We start from the raw sequence: 17,262 nt of genomic DNA, 5'->3' as shown, positions 1-17,262 counted from the left end.
ATCCTCTGGTCAGACTAATCAAGAAAAAGGGAAGGCACAAATAACTACCATGTATGAGATGTCATTAAATATTCTAGAGGATGTTAAAAAGTTAAGTGGAATATTATGAACTTTTTGCCAATACATTTCAAACTTTAGACAAAATAGACAAAGTCTTAGAAAACTCTAGGACTACTAGGCCACACAGGCAAATTCCATCAAACATTTAAAAACTATTAATAAAGAAGGAACCCTCTAAATTTTCCTTATGAATATAACCAGTATTGAACATGAACATTATGAGGAATGAAAATTACAGGTCAATTCTATTCATTAATACAGATGTTAGAGAGAGTAGAAGGAGAAAACCACAACGAAATTTTGAAAGCTGGAAAACAAATGGATGAGTGATCAAACTCAAGAAGCTGAATCCTGAGCTGACAGTAGAAGAGCAAAGTAAATCAATTTACACTATGTAACCCATAAAAAGCTAAAAAATAGCACCACAATGCCCTAGCCGGGTTAGCTCAGTGGAGAGAACATCAGCCATTGGACTGAGGGTCCCTGGTTTGATTCCGATCAAGGGCACATACCTTGGTTGCAGGCCGGATCCCTGGCCCTGGTTGGGGCATGTGCAGAAGGCAACCAATCGATGTGTCTCTCTCATATAGATGTTTCTCTATCTGTCTCTCCTCCTCCCTTCCACTCTCTCAAAATATCAATGGAAAAATATCCTTGGGTGAGGATTAACAACAACAACAAAAAATGGAACAGAGTGTGGAATCTTGGAGGGAAGACGCAGGAGGGTGGGTGGGTGGGAGGTAATCAACCAAAGACCTTGTATGCATATATGCATGGCCCATGGACACAGACAATAATAATTAAAAAAAAATAGTACCATAAGGCACTGCCATAAAAAGGGTTTAAGATGGGATTTAAAAGAGGAGGCCTGGCTGAAAGTCTGATCAAGAAGCAGTTACTTCCCTGTATCTTCTTTCCAACTCTGAACTTTGTGTAACTATCCCTTCCACTCCAGAAGTTAATTCTCTAGAAAGAGTCAAAGAAGATCTATGGACTAGAGAAAAACGTGGCACAGTTATAAGTGGGGGTAACATATGTAAAACAGGCAATTAAGCAAATGTACGAAAGACTGGATACTGAGACTCCCACCAATTATTTTCACTAGGCTCCTAAAAAGTGACAACCAGCTCTTTATTTTACAAGCAAGAGAGAAAAAGAATCTTTTCTAGGAAATAAGACCAGCTGATATACAGATGGCCAAGAAACATGAAAAAATGCTCAAAGTCACTGATCATCAGACAGATGCAAATTAAAACGACAATGAGGTATCACCTCACACCTGTCAGAATGGCTGTCATTAACAAATCAACCAATGACAAGTGTTGGTGAGGATGTGGAGAAAAGGCAACCCTCGTGCACTGCTGGTGGGAATGCAGACTGGTGCTGCCACTGTGGAGAACAGTATGGAGTTTCCTCAAAAAACTAAATATGGAGCTGCCATTTGACTGAGTGATCCCACTTCTGGGAATATATCCTAGGAAACCCGAAGCACCAATCAGAAAGAATGTACGCACCCCTATGTTCATATCAACACAAATTACAACAGCTAAGATCTGGAAACAGCCCAAGTGCCCATCAGTAGATGAGTGGATAAAAAAGCTGTGGTACATTTATACCATGAAATACTACGCAGCAGTAAAAAAAGAAGAATCTCTTACCCTTTGAGACAGCATGGAGGGACCTGGCATGTATCATGCTAAGTGAAATAAGTCAGAGAAAGACAAGTATCATGTTATCTCACTCATATGTGGAATCTAATGAACAAAATAAACTGATGAACAGACTAGATCCAGAGACATGGAAAAATGGAACAGTGTGGAATCTCGGAGGGAAGACACAGGAGGGTGGGTGGGTAGGAGGTAATCAACCAAAAACCTTGTATGCATATATGCATGGCCCATGGACACAGACAATGGGGTGGTGAGGGCCTAGGCCGGAGGGTGGGGTTGGACTGGAGGGGGTCGATGGGGGGAAAAAGGAGACATATGTAATACTTTCAACAATAAAGATTAAAAAATAAAAGAAAAAATAATAACTGTTAAAAAAAAAAAAAAAGGAAATACTAGTAAGACCAGCTGAAGAGGAAAAAAGCTAAAGACATCAAGAGTTCCACACAAAATGGCTATAGAGATCATTTTACAATTCCCCACAGAGAACTCCCAATCAGCCTTTTAATACTCTACTATAAAACGTGAACAGATAACCAAAGATCACCAGACATAAGCATGAAAGCTGGAGACAAAAACCAATAAATAGAAAAAAAGCTTGGAGAAGACCTGCAGGAAAAGGATACTAAATAAAATTTAATACATCCAAATTACTCTCAGTATAGAGAAACTAGAGAAGGAAGTTTTTAAAAAGTAACATTCAAAACTGGCCAGTTGGCTCAATGGATAAAGCTTTGGCCTGCAGACCGAAGGGTCCTGGGTTCGATTCTGGTTAAGGACACATACCTCGGTTACAGGCTCAATCCCTGGCCCTGGTTAGGGTGCTTGCAGGAGGTAACCAATCGATGTGTCTTTCTCACATCAATGTTTCTCTCTCACCTCTCCTCCTCCCTTCCACTCTCTTAAAAATCAATGGAAAAATATCCCCAGAAGAGGATTTAAAAAAAAAAAGAAATTCCAAGAACCAAAACAGCTTAAATTAAAACATTATAGAACTAGAGGCCCAGTGCATGATTGAGTCATGCACGTGTAGGGTCCCCTACACGCTTTCGCTTTCGATCGCGGGGGAGCTGGGTGCCTGTCCCCTGGTGCACCAGGCCTTTCAGAAGCCTCTGGCTCGGCGGAGACTTCTGAAAGACCTGGTGCTGGAGCAGACAGGCACCCAGCTCCCCCGCTTTTGATGGTCCGCGGCGGGACGTGAGCTCGCTGCCCCAGAGGCCCCTTCTGTTCCACAGGACAGCCATGGCGCAGATGCTGAGCTCGCGCCACCGCGAGCTCAGCGTCCCGCTGGCCCAATCGGCTATCCCGGCCACCCCGAGTCCCGCCCCTTGCACCTCCCGCTGGCCCAATCGTGGGCATAGCAGAGTGATGGTAATTTACATATTACCATTTTATTAGGTAGGATTAAAAAAAATAATAAATTCAGTGGGATGATTGAAAGATCAAGTTGAGGAAATCCTTCAGAATATAAAACAAAATGATAGAGTTGAAAATAGAAAATTGGAGGATTGTCCAATTACAAAAAAGAAAGAAAGAAAAGGAGCCCTAGCTGGTTTGGCTCAATAGATAGAGCGTCAGCCTGCGGACTGAAGGGTCCCAGGTTCGATTCCGGCCAAGGGCACATGCCTGGGTTGTGGGCTCGATCCCCAGTAGGGGGCGTGCAGGAGGCAGCCAATCAATGATTCTCTTTCATCATTGATGTTTCTCTCTCTCCCTCTCCTTTCCTCTATGAAATCAATAAAATATATTATTTTAAAAAAAGAAAGAAAGAAAAGGAAGCAACAACAGAAACAAAAACCAGAGGGCAGATAGTTTTCTGAGAAATATGTCTAGAAAATTTCTCAGAAATGGAAGTTTCCAAATTAAAAAGGCCCATGAAATATTCAGCATAATGGATAAAAAACATCCTCACGAACCTACAACATTGTGAAATTCTGGAAAACAGAAGAAAAAAAAAATCCACAAGTTTACCGAGAGATAAAACAAGTTCCCTATAAAATATTAACTATCAAAATGACATCAGATTTCTCAAAATCAAACCTGGAAGTTAATATAATGTACAAATACCTTTAAAGTCTTAGGAAAATAGTTTCAAACTAGAATTTTATACCCAGGCTAACTATTAATTAGGTATAAGAGTAAAATCATTTTTATACATTGGATACCTCAAAAACTTTACCTTCTACACACCCCTCTCATTATGCTTCTATAGCTCATAATTCCACCAACCAAGAAAAAAGTATGAAATCTGGGACAAAGAATCCAACACAGAGAGGGATAAAGGGAACTTTTAGGATAACAACAAAGAGGCATTTTAAGATGCTTAGAGTAACCAATCTAGGACAATGGTCAAAAAGCTTCAGAAAAGACTTCTGCAAGATGATACTAACAGAATTCCAATGTGAGCATACTTGGAGGAGTGGAGGTGAATTAAAAAGAACAAAAAGAAAAAGAAAGCTGTGACTACAATTTAAATATTCACAATAATGTTAATATTGAATTGTGCTGTAACTATTCTGGAAAGCTGGAAGGTGCATGCCTATGTAAGGCTGGGACACAAGAGGATAAGAGTAAAATCTTAATCTTCCATAGTGGTAAGTCATTAAGAGAGAGTAAAATAGAAAAATTAAGAAGCAGCAATATAAGCATATTACTTAGAGAAATGGAAGCATATACTAGAAGACTCAGGTAAAAGGACTAAAAGTATAAATGTTTCTTTGGGAGAGGAAGCAATAGGAGTAGGGGTAAAAAATAGCAGGGCTATTGGTTTTTGTAACAAGCTTTGTAGAATTGCTTCGTTTTTCTAAACAATGTGCATGCATAATTTTGAAAAATAAAAACTATATTTTTAAAAGGTAGAACACTTACCAATACACTTTTCTTGCTTTTTGAATAGAGGTAACTGTTTGGACTTCTTTTAAGGTTTGCTTTGTTTTCTTTTCAGCTGATTTGAATGCCTATTTATAAGAAAGAGTTTTTAAATAATTTGTTAAGAATTTATTTAAATAACACCAAGCAAATGATAAGGCAAGAAACAGTTTTTTAAATATCAAAAAATGGCATTATCTACACACACACAAAAGTAATGAAGAAATGAAAATACTTTTTACTTTAATATTAAAATAATTTAAGTCAAAGATTTACTGTATATATATATTTCCTCAAGACCTCCAAATTAACAAGAATATCATTCAGTTACCAGATACTAAGTGCCTACCATATAACAGGTTCCAGACTACATGCTGGGGACAAATCAGTGAACAAGACAAAGTTTGCACCCCAATGGGGTCTAGGAGAAGAGACAAATATAAAACACATAATTATGCAAATAAACATATTTAAGTGCTTCTAAGGATGCCATAATAAGTGAGCATTTCTGAGGAAATGGCATATAGGCTGAAGTCTGAAGGATTGATGGAATTATCAAGGCAAAGAACAGAAAGAAGAGCACTATAAGCAGAAAGAAAGTAGTGATCACAAGGTAAAATGTCAAGAAATGAGGTTGGAGAGGTAGACAGAGGGCTAAGTCATGAGGGCCACTCATTTAACAGATATTAATGTGCCAATGTTCCAGGCAATATTCTAGGGAAGGGACATAGCAATGAACAACACAGACAAAATCTTACTTTCATGCAATCCACATTCAAGAGGGAAGACAGATAAATGTGTGTTGTGAAGGGTGTTTTTTAAGAAGAAAAGCAGAGTAAAGAGGGAGTAATTGAAGATACTATTTTTAGTAAGAGTGGTCAAGAAAGGCCTCTCTGACATCCTATATAATCCTATATAATCAAGAGGGAATATGCAAATTGACCCTCATGCCCTCAAAAGATGGGTGCCTATGACCAGGCCGGCAGGGGGATTAGTAAGGGATGACCAAATAACTGAACAAGCAGGCTGCATGGGATGATCAAGCCGGCAGGGGGGTTTGTGAGGGACGACCAAACGACTGAACAGCAGGCTGCGTGGGGCGACCAGGCCGGCAGGGGGGTTAGTGAAGAACGACCAAATGACTGAACAGCAGGCTGCATGGGGCGACCAGGCCAGCGGGGGGTGGGTGGCGGGGGGCAGTTGGGGGCGACCAGGCCAGTGGGGGTGGGGGCAAGGGCAGTTGGGGTGACTAAGCCAGCAGAGGGAGACAGTTGAGAGCGACCTGGCTGGCAGCGGGGGGCAGTTAGGGGTGACCAGGCTGGCAGGCAGGCAGGTGAGCGATTAGGAGCCAGCGGTCCAGGATTGTGAGAGGAATGTCCGACTGCTGGTTTAGGGATCTGGCCTAAACTGGCAGTCAGACATCCCACAAGGGGTCCCGGAATGGAGAGGGTGCAGGCTGGGCTGAGAGATGCCCCTCCCCCCCATGCACGAATTTCATGCACCGGGCCTCTAGTCTCATATAAGTAGACATGAGAATGAGGGGAGGAATCAAACCACAGAAATTTTTAGGGAAGAGCATTCTTGGTAGAAAGAGCAGCAAGTGCAAAGGTCCTGAGAAGGTAGCATGGACCACTGTTGTAGGAACAGCTAAAATCCCAGTGTGGCTAGAAAGAATGTGTAACAGGAGGAGGGCAGGTGATGAGATCAGAGGGGAGCAGATCATATAGAACCTTCTAGACCAGGAGAAGGGCTTTGGATTGTCTTGGCTAACATGAAAAGCTCCTGGAAAATTTTGAACACAGAGAAATGACTATTTGTTATTTAAAAGGATCACTATGGCTGCTGTGTGAAGAACAGACTGTAGCAGAGAAAGGGTGGGAAAGTAACTGACCCAGTAAGGGCTACTGCTATCGTCCATGAGAATACATGATTGAGACCTGGATCAATGAGAAGTGGCCAGATTCTGGTTAGACTTTAAAAGAAGAGCCAAAAAGATTTGCTGGTGGATTGCATATGGTTTATGAGAGAAGAGTCCTGGATAACTCCAACATTTTTAATCTAAGCAAAGGAAAAAATGAAGATGCTATTTACTGAGATGGTAAAAACCAAGGAGGAGCATGTTGGGGAAAAGTAACCAAGAAGGAGCATGTTGGGGAAAAGTAAATACTGGAAACACATTTAAAGCAAAATTAAATTTGAAAGGTATTTCTGAATTAGAAAACCTCATTTAAACATATGAAATCATTAAGGCCACTAAATTAAGGTAGAGAAAAACAATTAACATTCACTCTAAGAAATGCTAAGTACCTTCTCAGCAGCTTCAACAGTCTTTTGTGTTTTCTTAGCAGCATATCTCTTGTGATCATAATACCTAGAAAAACACAATTCTCTTAAATTTTAAGTAAAATCTCTATTCTTTTGTTTCCTATTTTATAGACTCTCAAATCATACAGAACAAGTTTTGTGCTTTACACACCTTTATTTTCTATGTTCCATATGAAAATCAAGTTGTAGAATGCACATAAGATTTAAAAAAGAATTTGTTATTTGAAGTTTCCAGGAGAATTACTGTTTGGAGAAATAGTAATTTCTGTACTCTTTCTTACAATAAATATAATCTTATGACAAACCAAAAAAGACACCCCAAAGTATAGACAGGCAAAATAACAATGTTTCTTATCCTTTAATACCCTGAGTTATTGTAGATAATATTTTGCCTAAAATTTCTACTTTTAAGACTCACTTTTTGGCATTGGCATATGCTGATAAACTGAGGTCAACATCAACAAGTAATGGCTTATTTTTCTGAGGCTTCTGCAGCTGTTTATTCTTTCTCTTTTTCTTTTTTCCTTTTGGTGGTTCAGTTTCATTTTTCTCAACACTGATGTCACCATCAACATCGTCATCTTCCTCCTCTGATAATAAGTATGGATTTCTATTAAAAATATTCAATAGTATTTCACTAATGTCAATGACATCACATTTTTAAATTTTCAATATATTCCTAAATGAAATCATAAATGGTTTACAGTATTTACTTTGTAAATTAATTTGCAAATTAATTTTTTCTGTATTGTCAAAGATAAATTTCCAAACAAAAGACAAATTTTAAATGAATACAGTGAACAATTAAATAGCAAAATAAAGACAAGCATTAACTGCTTCACTAAAAATTACACTTACCTGCCCTGGCCAGTGTGTATCAGTGGTTAGAGCATCAGCCCACACACCAAAGGGTCACAGGTTTGATTCCCAGTCAAGGGTACATAAATGGGTTGCAGGTTTGATACCTGGCCCCAGCTGGGGGCATGCAGAAGGCAACCAATCAATGTGTCTATTTCTCTTTCTCTCTCCCCCGCTCCTTCCCTTCCTGCCACTCTTTCTAAAAACAATCAACGGGAAAAATATCCTTGGGTGAGGATTAACAAATAAATAAATAATTTAAACTTACCTTAGCAGCATTGTAACATGATTTGTTTGTAGTTTTAATTCTTTGATTGCATTTGCAACGGGGTCTCCTTGAGCTTGGGCTTCTTTCACAATTAACCCAATTTCTGTCCAATCTATCTGGTTGGCTAAAGCACTTCGAACAACCTGAATGGCTCTGTCAACTATTTGTAGATTCATTTCTATGAGCTCTCCTTTAAGTTTATCTATTTCCTTAAGAAATAAACCAAAAACATTTACTATAATGCCAGTTAAAGTTACCATTTTTCAGAAAGCATTTGAAAAAGCTAAACATAATACCTGAGCCTGTTGAAGAGCTTCTAATCTGTTTTCGTGATCCTTTCGGACATTATCTAATTTCTTCAATGCTTGTTTTTCCTTTTGTTGACAAAAAAAAGATTTCTTAAAAAATTAGATTTCTCCCATCTCCTACACCTTCTCTCTCACCTCCTGAAACTCACTATCCTGTCCCCACATCTGCCCCCTAGTTAACTAGAGAGCCCCAGAGTCCACCTCCCCAGGTCTATACTACCCCAAAGTGTTTCATGCTCCAAAACTAAGTCATATCTAACTACCTCCTGTTCCCTATTTGAAAGTAATTTGATTATGTTACATTGTATGTAAAATATGCTCCTAGAGCCTATCTTTTCCTTCTGGCAAAAAAGTAAAATTTGGGAGAATGCATTCGTAGCCTAAATTACCCAAATTGTTTCTTTTTATTTCATTGCTACCTTTAATTTTCTTAGCATTATTCCTAGTATTTTACAGAATTTCTCCTAAATTAACAACACAAAAGGTCATGGTAACTATTTGACTTCCTATATAGCATTTTATCATATACTAGAGGCCCGGTGCACAAAATTCGTGCATGGGGGGTGGGGGGGGGGAAGGAAATCCCCTCAGCCCAGCCTGCACCCTCTCCAATCCGGAACCCCTTGGGGGATGTCTAACTGCCAGTTTAGGCCCAATGACTGGCAGTTGGACATCGCTCTCACAATCCTGGACCGCTGGCTCCTAATGGCTCACCTGCCTGCCTGCCTGGTCACCCCTAACTGGACCCCCTGCCGGCCTGGTCACCCCCAACTGCCCCCGCGCTGCCAGCCAGGTTGCCCCCAACTACCCTCTCCCTGCTGGCCTGGTCGCTCCTAACTGCCCCCCGCTGCTGGCCTGGTCACCCCTTACTGCTCCCTCTGCCAGCCTGGTTGCCCCTAATTGCCCCCCCCCTGCTGGCCTGGTTGCCCCTAACTGCACCCCCTGCCGGCCTGGTCACTCCCAACTGCACCCCCCAGCTGGTCTAGTTGTCCCTAACTATCCCCCCCCCCCCCCCGCTGACCCGGTCGCCCCTAACTGCCCCCCGCCAGCCTGGTCACCCCCAACTGCCCCCCCCCCCCGGCCTGGTCACCCCACGCAGCCTGCTGTTCAGTTGTTTGGTTGCCCCTCACTAACCCCCTGCTGGCCTGGTTGCCCCACGCAGCCTGCTTGTTCAGTTGTTTGGTCCTCCCTCACAAACCCCCCTGATGGCCTGGTCACCCCACGCAGCCTGCTTGTTCAGTCATTTGGTCATCCCTCACTTAACCCCCCTGCTGGCCTAGTCGTAGGCAGCCAATTTGTGAGGGTGTGAGGGTCAATTTGCATATTACCTCTTTATTATATAGGATAATTTACATTTCAGGATTTTTTTATTTTGGGGCAAATTTTATAACAGTAGTTACAGCATTACCAATTAATGAATGTTTGGAAGCTGGATGTAGTATTAAAAATGTTAATTATAAAAATGGTAACTATTAAAAGAATGCAAAATGATTACTAAAATAATTCATAGGGTATTCTTATGCACATAAAAGAGATGGGGTTCAATGTCACTGCTAAATATCTATTTAGTAGCTAAAGTGCTGCCACCATGTGGCAATTATAATATTTAATTAATTTGACCCATCTGCTTAGAAATTGTGCTTTGTTAATTATTTTAAAACTGAGGGGCAGGGAGGAAACAGGAATTCACATAATTATAAATTGTGCACACATATTATAACACTTTATTAATATTTTTGAAAAATCACATCCTCTTCAAATCAAGAGTAACTGTGGCCAATTTCTGAAATTGTTCTTCAGCAAATGTTCCAAAAACATGGTCACATGTGCTGGAAAAATACAGCATATTAAAACCTCCTTGTGGAGTCATGATATACACAAAACATGTATCTTTTTAACATTTATTTTACAAAATTTCAATTACAGTTTTAGTATTATTTTGTATTAGTTTCAGGTGTACAGCATAGGGATTAGACAACCATATACTTTAAAAGTATTCCCCCTGAGAAACCAAGATGGCGGCATAAGGTAAACACCTATATTGCTGCCTCGCACAACAATTTTAAAACTGCAACTGGAAGACAGAGCGGACATCGTCCAGAACCATTGGAAAGCTGGCTGAGTGGAAATTCCACAACTAGAAGGAAAGAGAAAAGGACACAGACTCAGAGGAGCTGTGGAGGTGCGGAGACCCGTGCGCGCGGAAAGGGGGGGCGGCTGAATACGTGGCTGGCTTACTCGCAGCGCCAGAGAGGGCGGGCAGCTAACGCATGGCTAGCTTTCTCGTTTGGGAGGAAAACAAAACCTCCCGACTGCACTGAAATCCAGCTCCGGGTGAGACTTTGGGTACCAGACTCACTCGGGGAGAAACTGGACTGTCTGGCAGCGGGCGAAACTCGAGAGCAGCCTTCTCTCAGAGGTGCGTGCAGCCATTGCCACGGGAAACGGAGACACAGGGCCCTCATAGGGCAGGGCTGACGGGAAACCAAGGCTGTCTGCTCCACCCTGAGACTCCGCCCCATCCGAGCTGAGCACAGAAGCTCTCCCAGCGGAGACACTGCTGATCCTCACAGCCAATTGGCCTGGAGGTCAATTTCCCCCAGTGATACCAACAACAATAAAGACTTAACTACAACAAGACTGCACACACAGCCCACAAAGGGCTGCACCAAGAGTGTCCACCTCAGGTAACTGGGGAGGCTGAGCTACTGGGACCTGCTAGGATACCTAGCACACAAAGCAACTCCATCAACTCAGGAAGCAGCTAAAATGCGGAGAAAAAGAGGCAGGCCACAAATGAAGGAAATGGAGGAAAGCAAAAGACTGGATATAGAGTTCAAAACCACGGTTATAAGGTTTTTCAAGAATTTCCTAGAAAAGGCCGATAAATTTAACGAGACCCTCGAGGATATGAAAAAGGATCAACTAGAAATTAAGCATACACTGACTGAAATAAAAAGTATTATAGAGAGACCTAAAAGCAGACTAGAGGATTGCTAGAATCAAATCAAAGATTTGGAATACCAAGAAGCAAAAAACACCCAACTGTAAAAGCAAAAAGAAAAAAGAATCCAAAATGTTGAAGATAGTGTAAGAAGACTCTGGGACAACTTCAAGCGTACCAACATCAGAATTATGAGGGTCCCAGAAGAAGAGAGAGAGCAAGATACTGAAAACCTATTTGAAGAAATAGTGACAGAAAACTTCCCCCACCTGGTGAAAGAAATAGACTTACAAGCCCAGGAAGCACACAGAACCCCAAACAAAAGGAATCCAAAGAGGACCACACCAAGACACATCATAATTAAAATGCCAAGAGCAAAAGACAAAGAGAGAATATTAAAAGCAGCAAGAGAAAAACAATTACCTACAAGGGAGCACCCATACGATTGTCAGCTGATTTCTCAACAGAAACTATGCATGCCAGACGGGAGTGGCAAGAAATATTCAAAGGGATGAACAGGAAGAAACTACAACCAAGATTACTCTATCCAGCAAAGCTATCATTCAGAATTGAAGGGCAGCTAAAGAGCTTCACAGATAAGAAAAAGCTAAAGGAGTTCATCACCGCCAAACCAGAATTATATGAAATGCTGAAAGGTATTCTTTAAGAAGAGGAATAAGAAGAAAAAGGTAAAGATAAAAATTATGAACAACAAATACATATCTATCAACAAGTGCATCTAAAAACCAAGGGAATAAAAAATCTGATGAACAGTATTAACTGGTGAATATAATAGAATCAGGGACATAGAAAGGAAGTGGACTGATAATTCTCGGGGGGAAAAGGGAGTGGGGGGTGCAGGAAGAGACTGAACAAAAAGTGTACACCTATGGATGAGGACAGTGGGGGGGGGGGTAAGGGCAGAGAATGGGATAGGAACCTGGTGGAGGGGAGCTATGGGGGGAAGAAAGAGGAACAATTGTAATAATCTGAACAATAAAGATTTATTAAGTTAAAAAAAAGTATTCCCCCTGATATTTACAGTACCCACCTGGAACCCTGCAGTTATCACAATATTATCTATAGTAATAAAAGGGTAATATGCAAATTGGTCATGATGTCCTCATAATAACAACCGAACAGCAGGCTGCGTGGGGCAACCAGGCCGGCAGGGGAGTTAGTGAGGGACGACCAAACAACTGAACAAGCAGGCTGCGTGTGGCGACCAGGCCGGCAGGGGGGTTATCGAGGGACGACCAAACGACTGACCAGCAGGCTGCATGGGCGACCAGGCTAGCAGAGGGGACGTGGGGGTTGATCAGGCCGGCAGAGGAGGCAGTTGGGGGCAACCAGGCCAGCAGGGGGGGCACTAGGCGTGACCAGGCCAGCAGAGGGGTGCAGTTGGGGGTGACCAGGCCGGCAGGGCGGGCAGTTAGGGGCGATCAGGCTGGCGGGCCGGGGGTAGGGGGGGGCAGTGAGGGGCGATCCGGTAGGCAGGCAGGTGAGCAGTTAGGAGCCAGTGGTCCCGGATTGTGAGAGGGCTATCCGACTGCCGGTTTCGGCCTGATCCTTGGGCGGGCTGAAACCAGCAGTCGGACATCTCCTGAGGGATCCCGGAATGGAGAGGGTCCAGGCTGGGTTGAGGAACCCCCGCCCCCCGTGCACGAATTTCGTGCATCGGGCCTCTAGTTTATTATATTTCCTATGCTATACCTCCCTGTAACTATTTTGTAAATATCAATTTGTACTTCTTAATCCCTTCACCTCTTCCACCTGGTCCCCAACCCATCTCCTCTGGCAATCACCAGTGGGTCTCCACATAAACCACATTAAAGGTTTAGTTTAGAAGTTCACTCTGCATAACCCACAGACACAGACAATAGGGTGGTGAAGGGCTGGGCACGGAGTGGGAGCAGTGTAAAGAGGGTCAAGGGGGAAAAAAGGGGACATCTGTAATACTTTCAATAATGAAGATAAATAAAAAATGAAATAACAGTTTAATGGTAAACAAAAATATTTATTTGTGTAGAAAAAACTTTTCCCTCTCCTTTGGCCTATTTAAAAATCTTCTCAAAACAGTATTACCTTAATAGCAAAATTTATAAGCTTTGGGTTGCTTTAATAAAGCAAATCATACTAGGGCAGTGGTCGGCAAACCGCGGCTCACGAGCCACATGCGGCTCTTTGGCCCCTTGAGTGTGGCTCTTCCACAAAATATCACGTGCGGGCGTGCACGTACGGTGCGACTGAAACTTCGTGGCCCATGCGCAGAAGTCGGTTTTCGGCCTGGGCGAGTCTATTTTGAAGAAGTGGTTCTAATGCCGAGCCACACTCAAGGGGCCAAAGAGCCGCATGTGGCTCGCGAGCCGCGGTTTGCCGACCACTGTACTAGGTCTCATCTTCCCACTGTATTTTCCATTTTACAGAATACCCGATATATGATGGAACAAATGAGGGCATACTTCTCAACAACGGAGACCCCCCCTACATCGTTACCAATAAACTAAGAGGTCAGCGCATCCCCTACACTTGGAAAGGTTACCCATTCTTACGAGAGCATCACCACCCAGCAAACCACACTGAAACTAGTTAGTTTAACAGAAATGTTTCAAATTCCATACCTGTTGTAAAGCTTTCAAATCTATTTTCTGACCTTCGATCTTGGAGTAAAATTCATCCACAGCCTTATTAAAACAAACAAAAATAAGTAGTTGGAAAAAAAGGACAGTCTGTACTTCAACTTGCATACATAGAATTTTTGAGTCCATTTTGTTTATAACACCACTCAAAGATATAGCTAAATAATCAAGAATCAAGTTCACATTTTTTATCCTTTATCTTGAAATAAAGTAGCAAAAAGTTTCCAACAGTTTGTATCTATGATTGCATTGTTCTGTAATGCTCAGATTTATAGTGATGGCAAAGCAAAAATATTTGCAATTTCTCAATCAAAGCAAGTTGATTTTAATTTAATAATTCATATCATGCTAACTGGTCAAAAAATAGAATCTGAAACCCACCTTGTCAAATGATTCAAATTCTATATATGGACATTGTGAATGTTGAGAAAACAAGAAAGGATGAAATTCCTCATACCTGTAAAACATATTTACTATATCACATTCAAGAACATTAATAAACACCTAAAATAAATTGACCCATGCCTACATGCTTACGTGAGTATGTCTTCAGTTGGTTTATCTACTTCCAGGCTTGGTTTTATTTCTCTTTTCTGAATGATATATCCCTATAAAAATCCAACATAAAACTCATTTCTATCCATAATTAACAAAGATTTACTTTTCATAACTAACAGTAATTTAAGTTATAAAATTTTCTAGTTATAAATTTATCAATTGCATTTGTATATAGGTTATAAATGAAGCTTTTCTTAGACTCAAAGTATTATTAGGAAATGTTTTTTTCACATGCACAAGAAAAATCAGGGAATAAAGAAAATGGAAACTGATAAAATGGTGGGATTATACAGCTGCATTTTGCTTTTTTCTTTCCATTTTTAGATGTTGTGCAATTTAAATAAGCCAAAAGCACTGCCAGCAGAAAAACAGATTTCCTTTGTTGGTAGGCGATTTTAATTCATTTAAAAAACTGGGCCTGGCCAGTGTTGCTCAGTGATTAAGCACTGACCCATGAACCATCAGTTCCATTCCGGATCAGGGCACATGCCTGGGTTGCAGGCTCAATCCCCAGTAAAGGGCATGTAGGAGGCAGCCTATTGATGTTTCTCTCTCGTCAATGTTTCTATTTCTCCATCCCTCTCCCTTCCTCCCTCTCTAAAGTCAGTAAAACTTATTTTTTTTAAGATATATTTTATTGATTTTTTACAGAGAGGAAGTGAGAGGGATAGAGAGTTAGAAACATCGATGAGAGACAAACATCGATCAGCTGCCTCCTGCACACCTCCCACTGGGGATGTGCCCGAAACCAAGGTACATGCCCTTGACTGGAATTGAACCCGGGACCCTTAAGTCCACAGGCTGACGCTCTATCCACTGAGCCAAACCGGTTATGGCAGTAAAACACCCTGGCAGGTTGTTCAATGGTTATGGCACTGTCCCAGGCATCATAGGGTCACAGGTTTGATTCCTGGTCAAGGGCACGTATCTGGGTTGCAGGTTCGATCTCTAGACCTGGTAGGGAGGCAACCAATCCGTGTGTCTCTCTCACATCGGTGTTTCTCTCTCTCTTCCTTCCTCCCTCCCTCTCCCATCCACTCTCTCTAAAAAAAAAACAAAAACAAAAAATCAATAGAAAAAAATATATACATATCCTCGGATGAGGATTAACAAAACAAAAAGAAACTAGGCAGGTACATTTGGACTGAATTTATCTATAATTAATCAGAACTGTCTCTGAACTTTTCCGGTAAGTAAAGTTATACTTTGAAGAGCGAAGAAAAACACAAGATCTGAGGTAATTCAGAGGATATTTAACTGTTAAGGGATGTAAATCACCAAATTTTTGAAAAGTGCTGGCAAATTAAAATGTGCTTCGCTATCTAAAATTAACCTAAGGAGAAATACTTTCAAATTCCTCATCTTTTCTGGAGGGCTGATTGATTTAACCTAGTACTTCCTATAAAAGACAAAAAAGCAGAACAAAAATTATAAATCAACAGCAATTAAAAAAACACACACAAAACAGCTCAGACTGGTTTGGCTCAGTGGATAGAGCCTCGTCCTGCTGACTGAAGGGTCCTGGTTTGATTCCAATCAAGGGCATGTGCCTTGGGGCAGGCTCAATCCCCGGCACTTGCGGGAGGCAACCAAAAGACGTGTCTCTCTCACAACAATGTTTCTCTCCCCGCCACCCCCCTTCCACTTTCTCTAAAAATCAATGGAAAAATATCCTCGGGTGAGGCTTAAAACACACACACAAAAGAACAACTACCCTAGCCCTGGCCAGGTGGCTCAGTTGATTGCAGCATCGTCCTATGCACCGAAAAGTTGCAGGTTCGATTTCTAGCCACGGCACATGCCTAGGTTGCAGACTCAATACCCAGTCAGTGCACATATGGAAGGCAACTGATCAATGTTTATCTTTCTACCTTCCTCTTTCTCTAAAATCAATGAAAGCATATCCTTGGGTGAGGATAAAAAGAAAATTGAAAACAAAACAAAACAAAACAAAAATCTACCCTTGAATAAGCATATTACTAATGTCGAATTTCTAAACTAAAACAAAAAATGTACATATATTGATCTTTAGTGAACATTTAAATTCTAAGAATATAAATAATAAAGCCACTACAATATGTAAGTATATGTGCTGCTACCTTTCCACTGAAGTTGGACGTTGTTTTCATATAGTCTTCTGCTTTCTGCAGACAAACAAGTACTTTTTCAATATCTAAGAAGAATTAAAAAGAAAAGGAGTGGTAATCAAGATGCAATTAACTATTATTAAACAACTATGCAGAAAACAGGACAGTGCTTATAAGAGTGTTCAAGAAAATTAAATACAGTTATTTCATGTTTGTTATCAGCATATGTAAATAAGGATGTTTTGGCCAGCCTGTTATCCCAATAGCTTTTATTAATTCCATCTTGCCCCTCATAATCTGAAAGGCACTTTGTTCATATACTAAGTTCCCATATGTATTTGGGCATGTTTCTAAATTCTCTGTATTTCCTCTAATTTTTTTTATTATCCTAATCTGGCAGGTACTAATAAGTTAGGTTCCCTTAAATCAGGGGTGGGAAACATCTGGCCCTGCCAAGGAAACCACAGGCAGAACTCGAAATTCAATAAGTCTAGGATCTTTTTTCATAGCAACATAATTTTTAAGTTGATGATTCTGTATGGCCCTCAAATGATATTATAAATATCCAAATGGCCCTTGGCAGAAAAAAGGTTCCCCACCCTTGCCTTAGTTACAAGAACCTAATGTATATAGCCACACTATAGTACTTACAGAATTAAAATGCATGAATGCTGATATTT

General features: G+C 41.1%; 1 protein-coding gene across 6 annotated transcripts in view; it reads right to left on the bottom strand.

Annotated features, from left to right (window-relative positions):
- Nucleotides 1-17,262, bottom strand: part of NEMF (nuclear export mediator factor) — a 75,435-nt gene that overhangs the window by 32,281 nt on the left and 25,892 nt on the right. For all 6 annotated transcript variants that reach the window (XR_013813566.1, XR_013813567.1, XM_079771928.1 and 3 more), the window contains 9 exons: nt 16,595-16,668; nt 14,475-14,545; nt 14,319-14,394; nt 13,920-13,982; nt 8,343-8,420; nt 8,047-8,255; nt 7,339-7,530; nt 6,903-6,966; nt 4,596-4,684 (listed from right to left, as the gene is read on the bottom strand). Coding sequence is in view for 4 of the 6 variants with exons in the window: in XM_079771928.1 (XP_079628054.1) it covers nt 4,596-4,684; nt 6,903-6,966; nt 7,339-7,530; nt 8,047-8,255; nt 8,343-8,420; nt 13,920-13,982; nt 14,319-14,394; nt 14,475-14,545; nt 16,595-16,668 (916 nt within the window). In the remaining 2 variants the exon portion in view is untranslated. The remainder of the gene's footprint in view (nt 1-4,595; nt 4,685-6,902; nt 6,967-7,338; nt 7,531-8,046; nt 8,256-8,342; nt 8,421-13,919; nt 13,983-14,318; nt 14,395-14,474; nt 14,546-16,594; nt 16,669-17,262) is intronic.

This window comes from Cnephaeus nilssonii (genome assembly GCF_951640355.1).
Source record: "Cnephaeus nilssonii genome assembly, chromosome: 1".
NCBI classification, from domain to species: Eukaryota; Metazoa; Chordata; class Mammalia; order Chiroptera; family Vespertilionidae; genus Cnephaeus; species Cnephaeus nilssonii.
The sequence above is the reverse complement of the archived record's forward strand: the minus strand, read 5'-3'. Positions and strand labels throughout refer to the sequence as shown.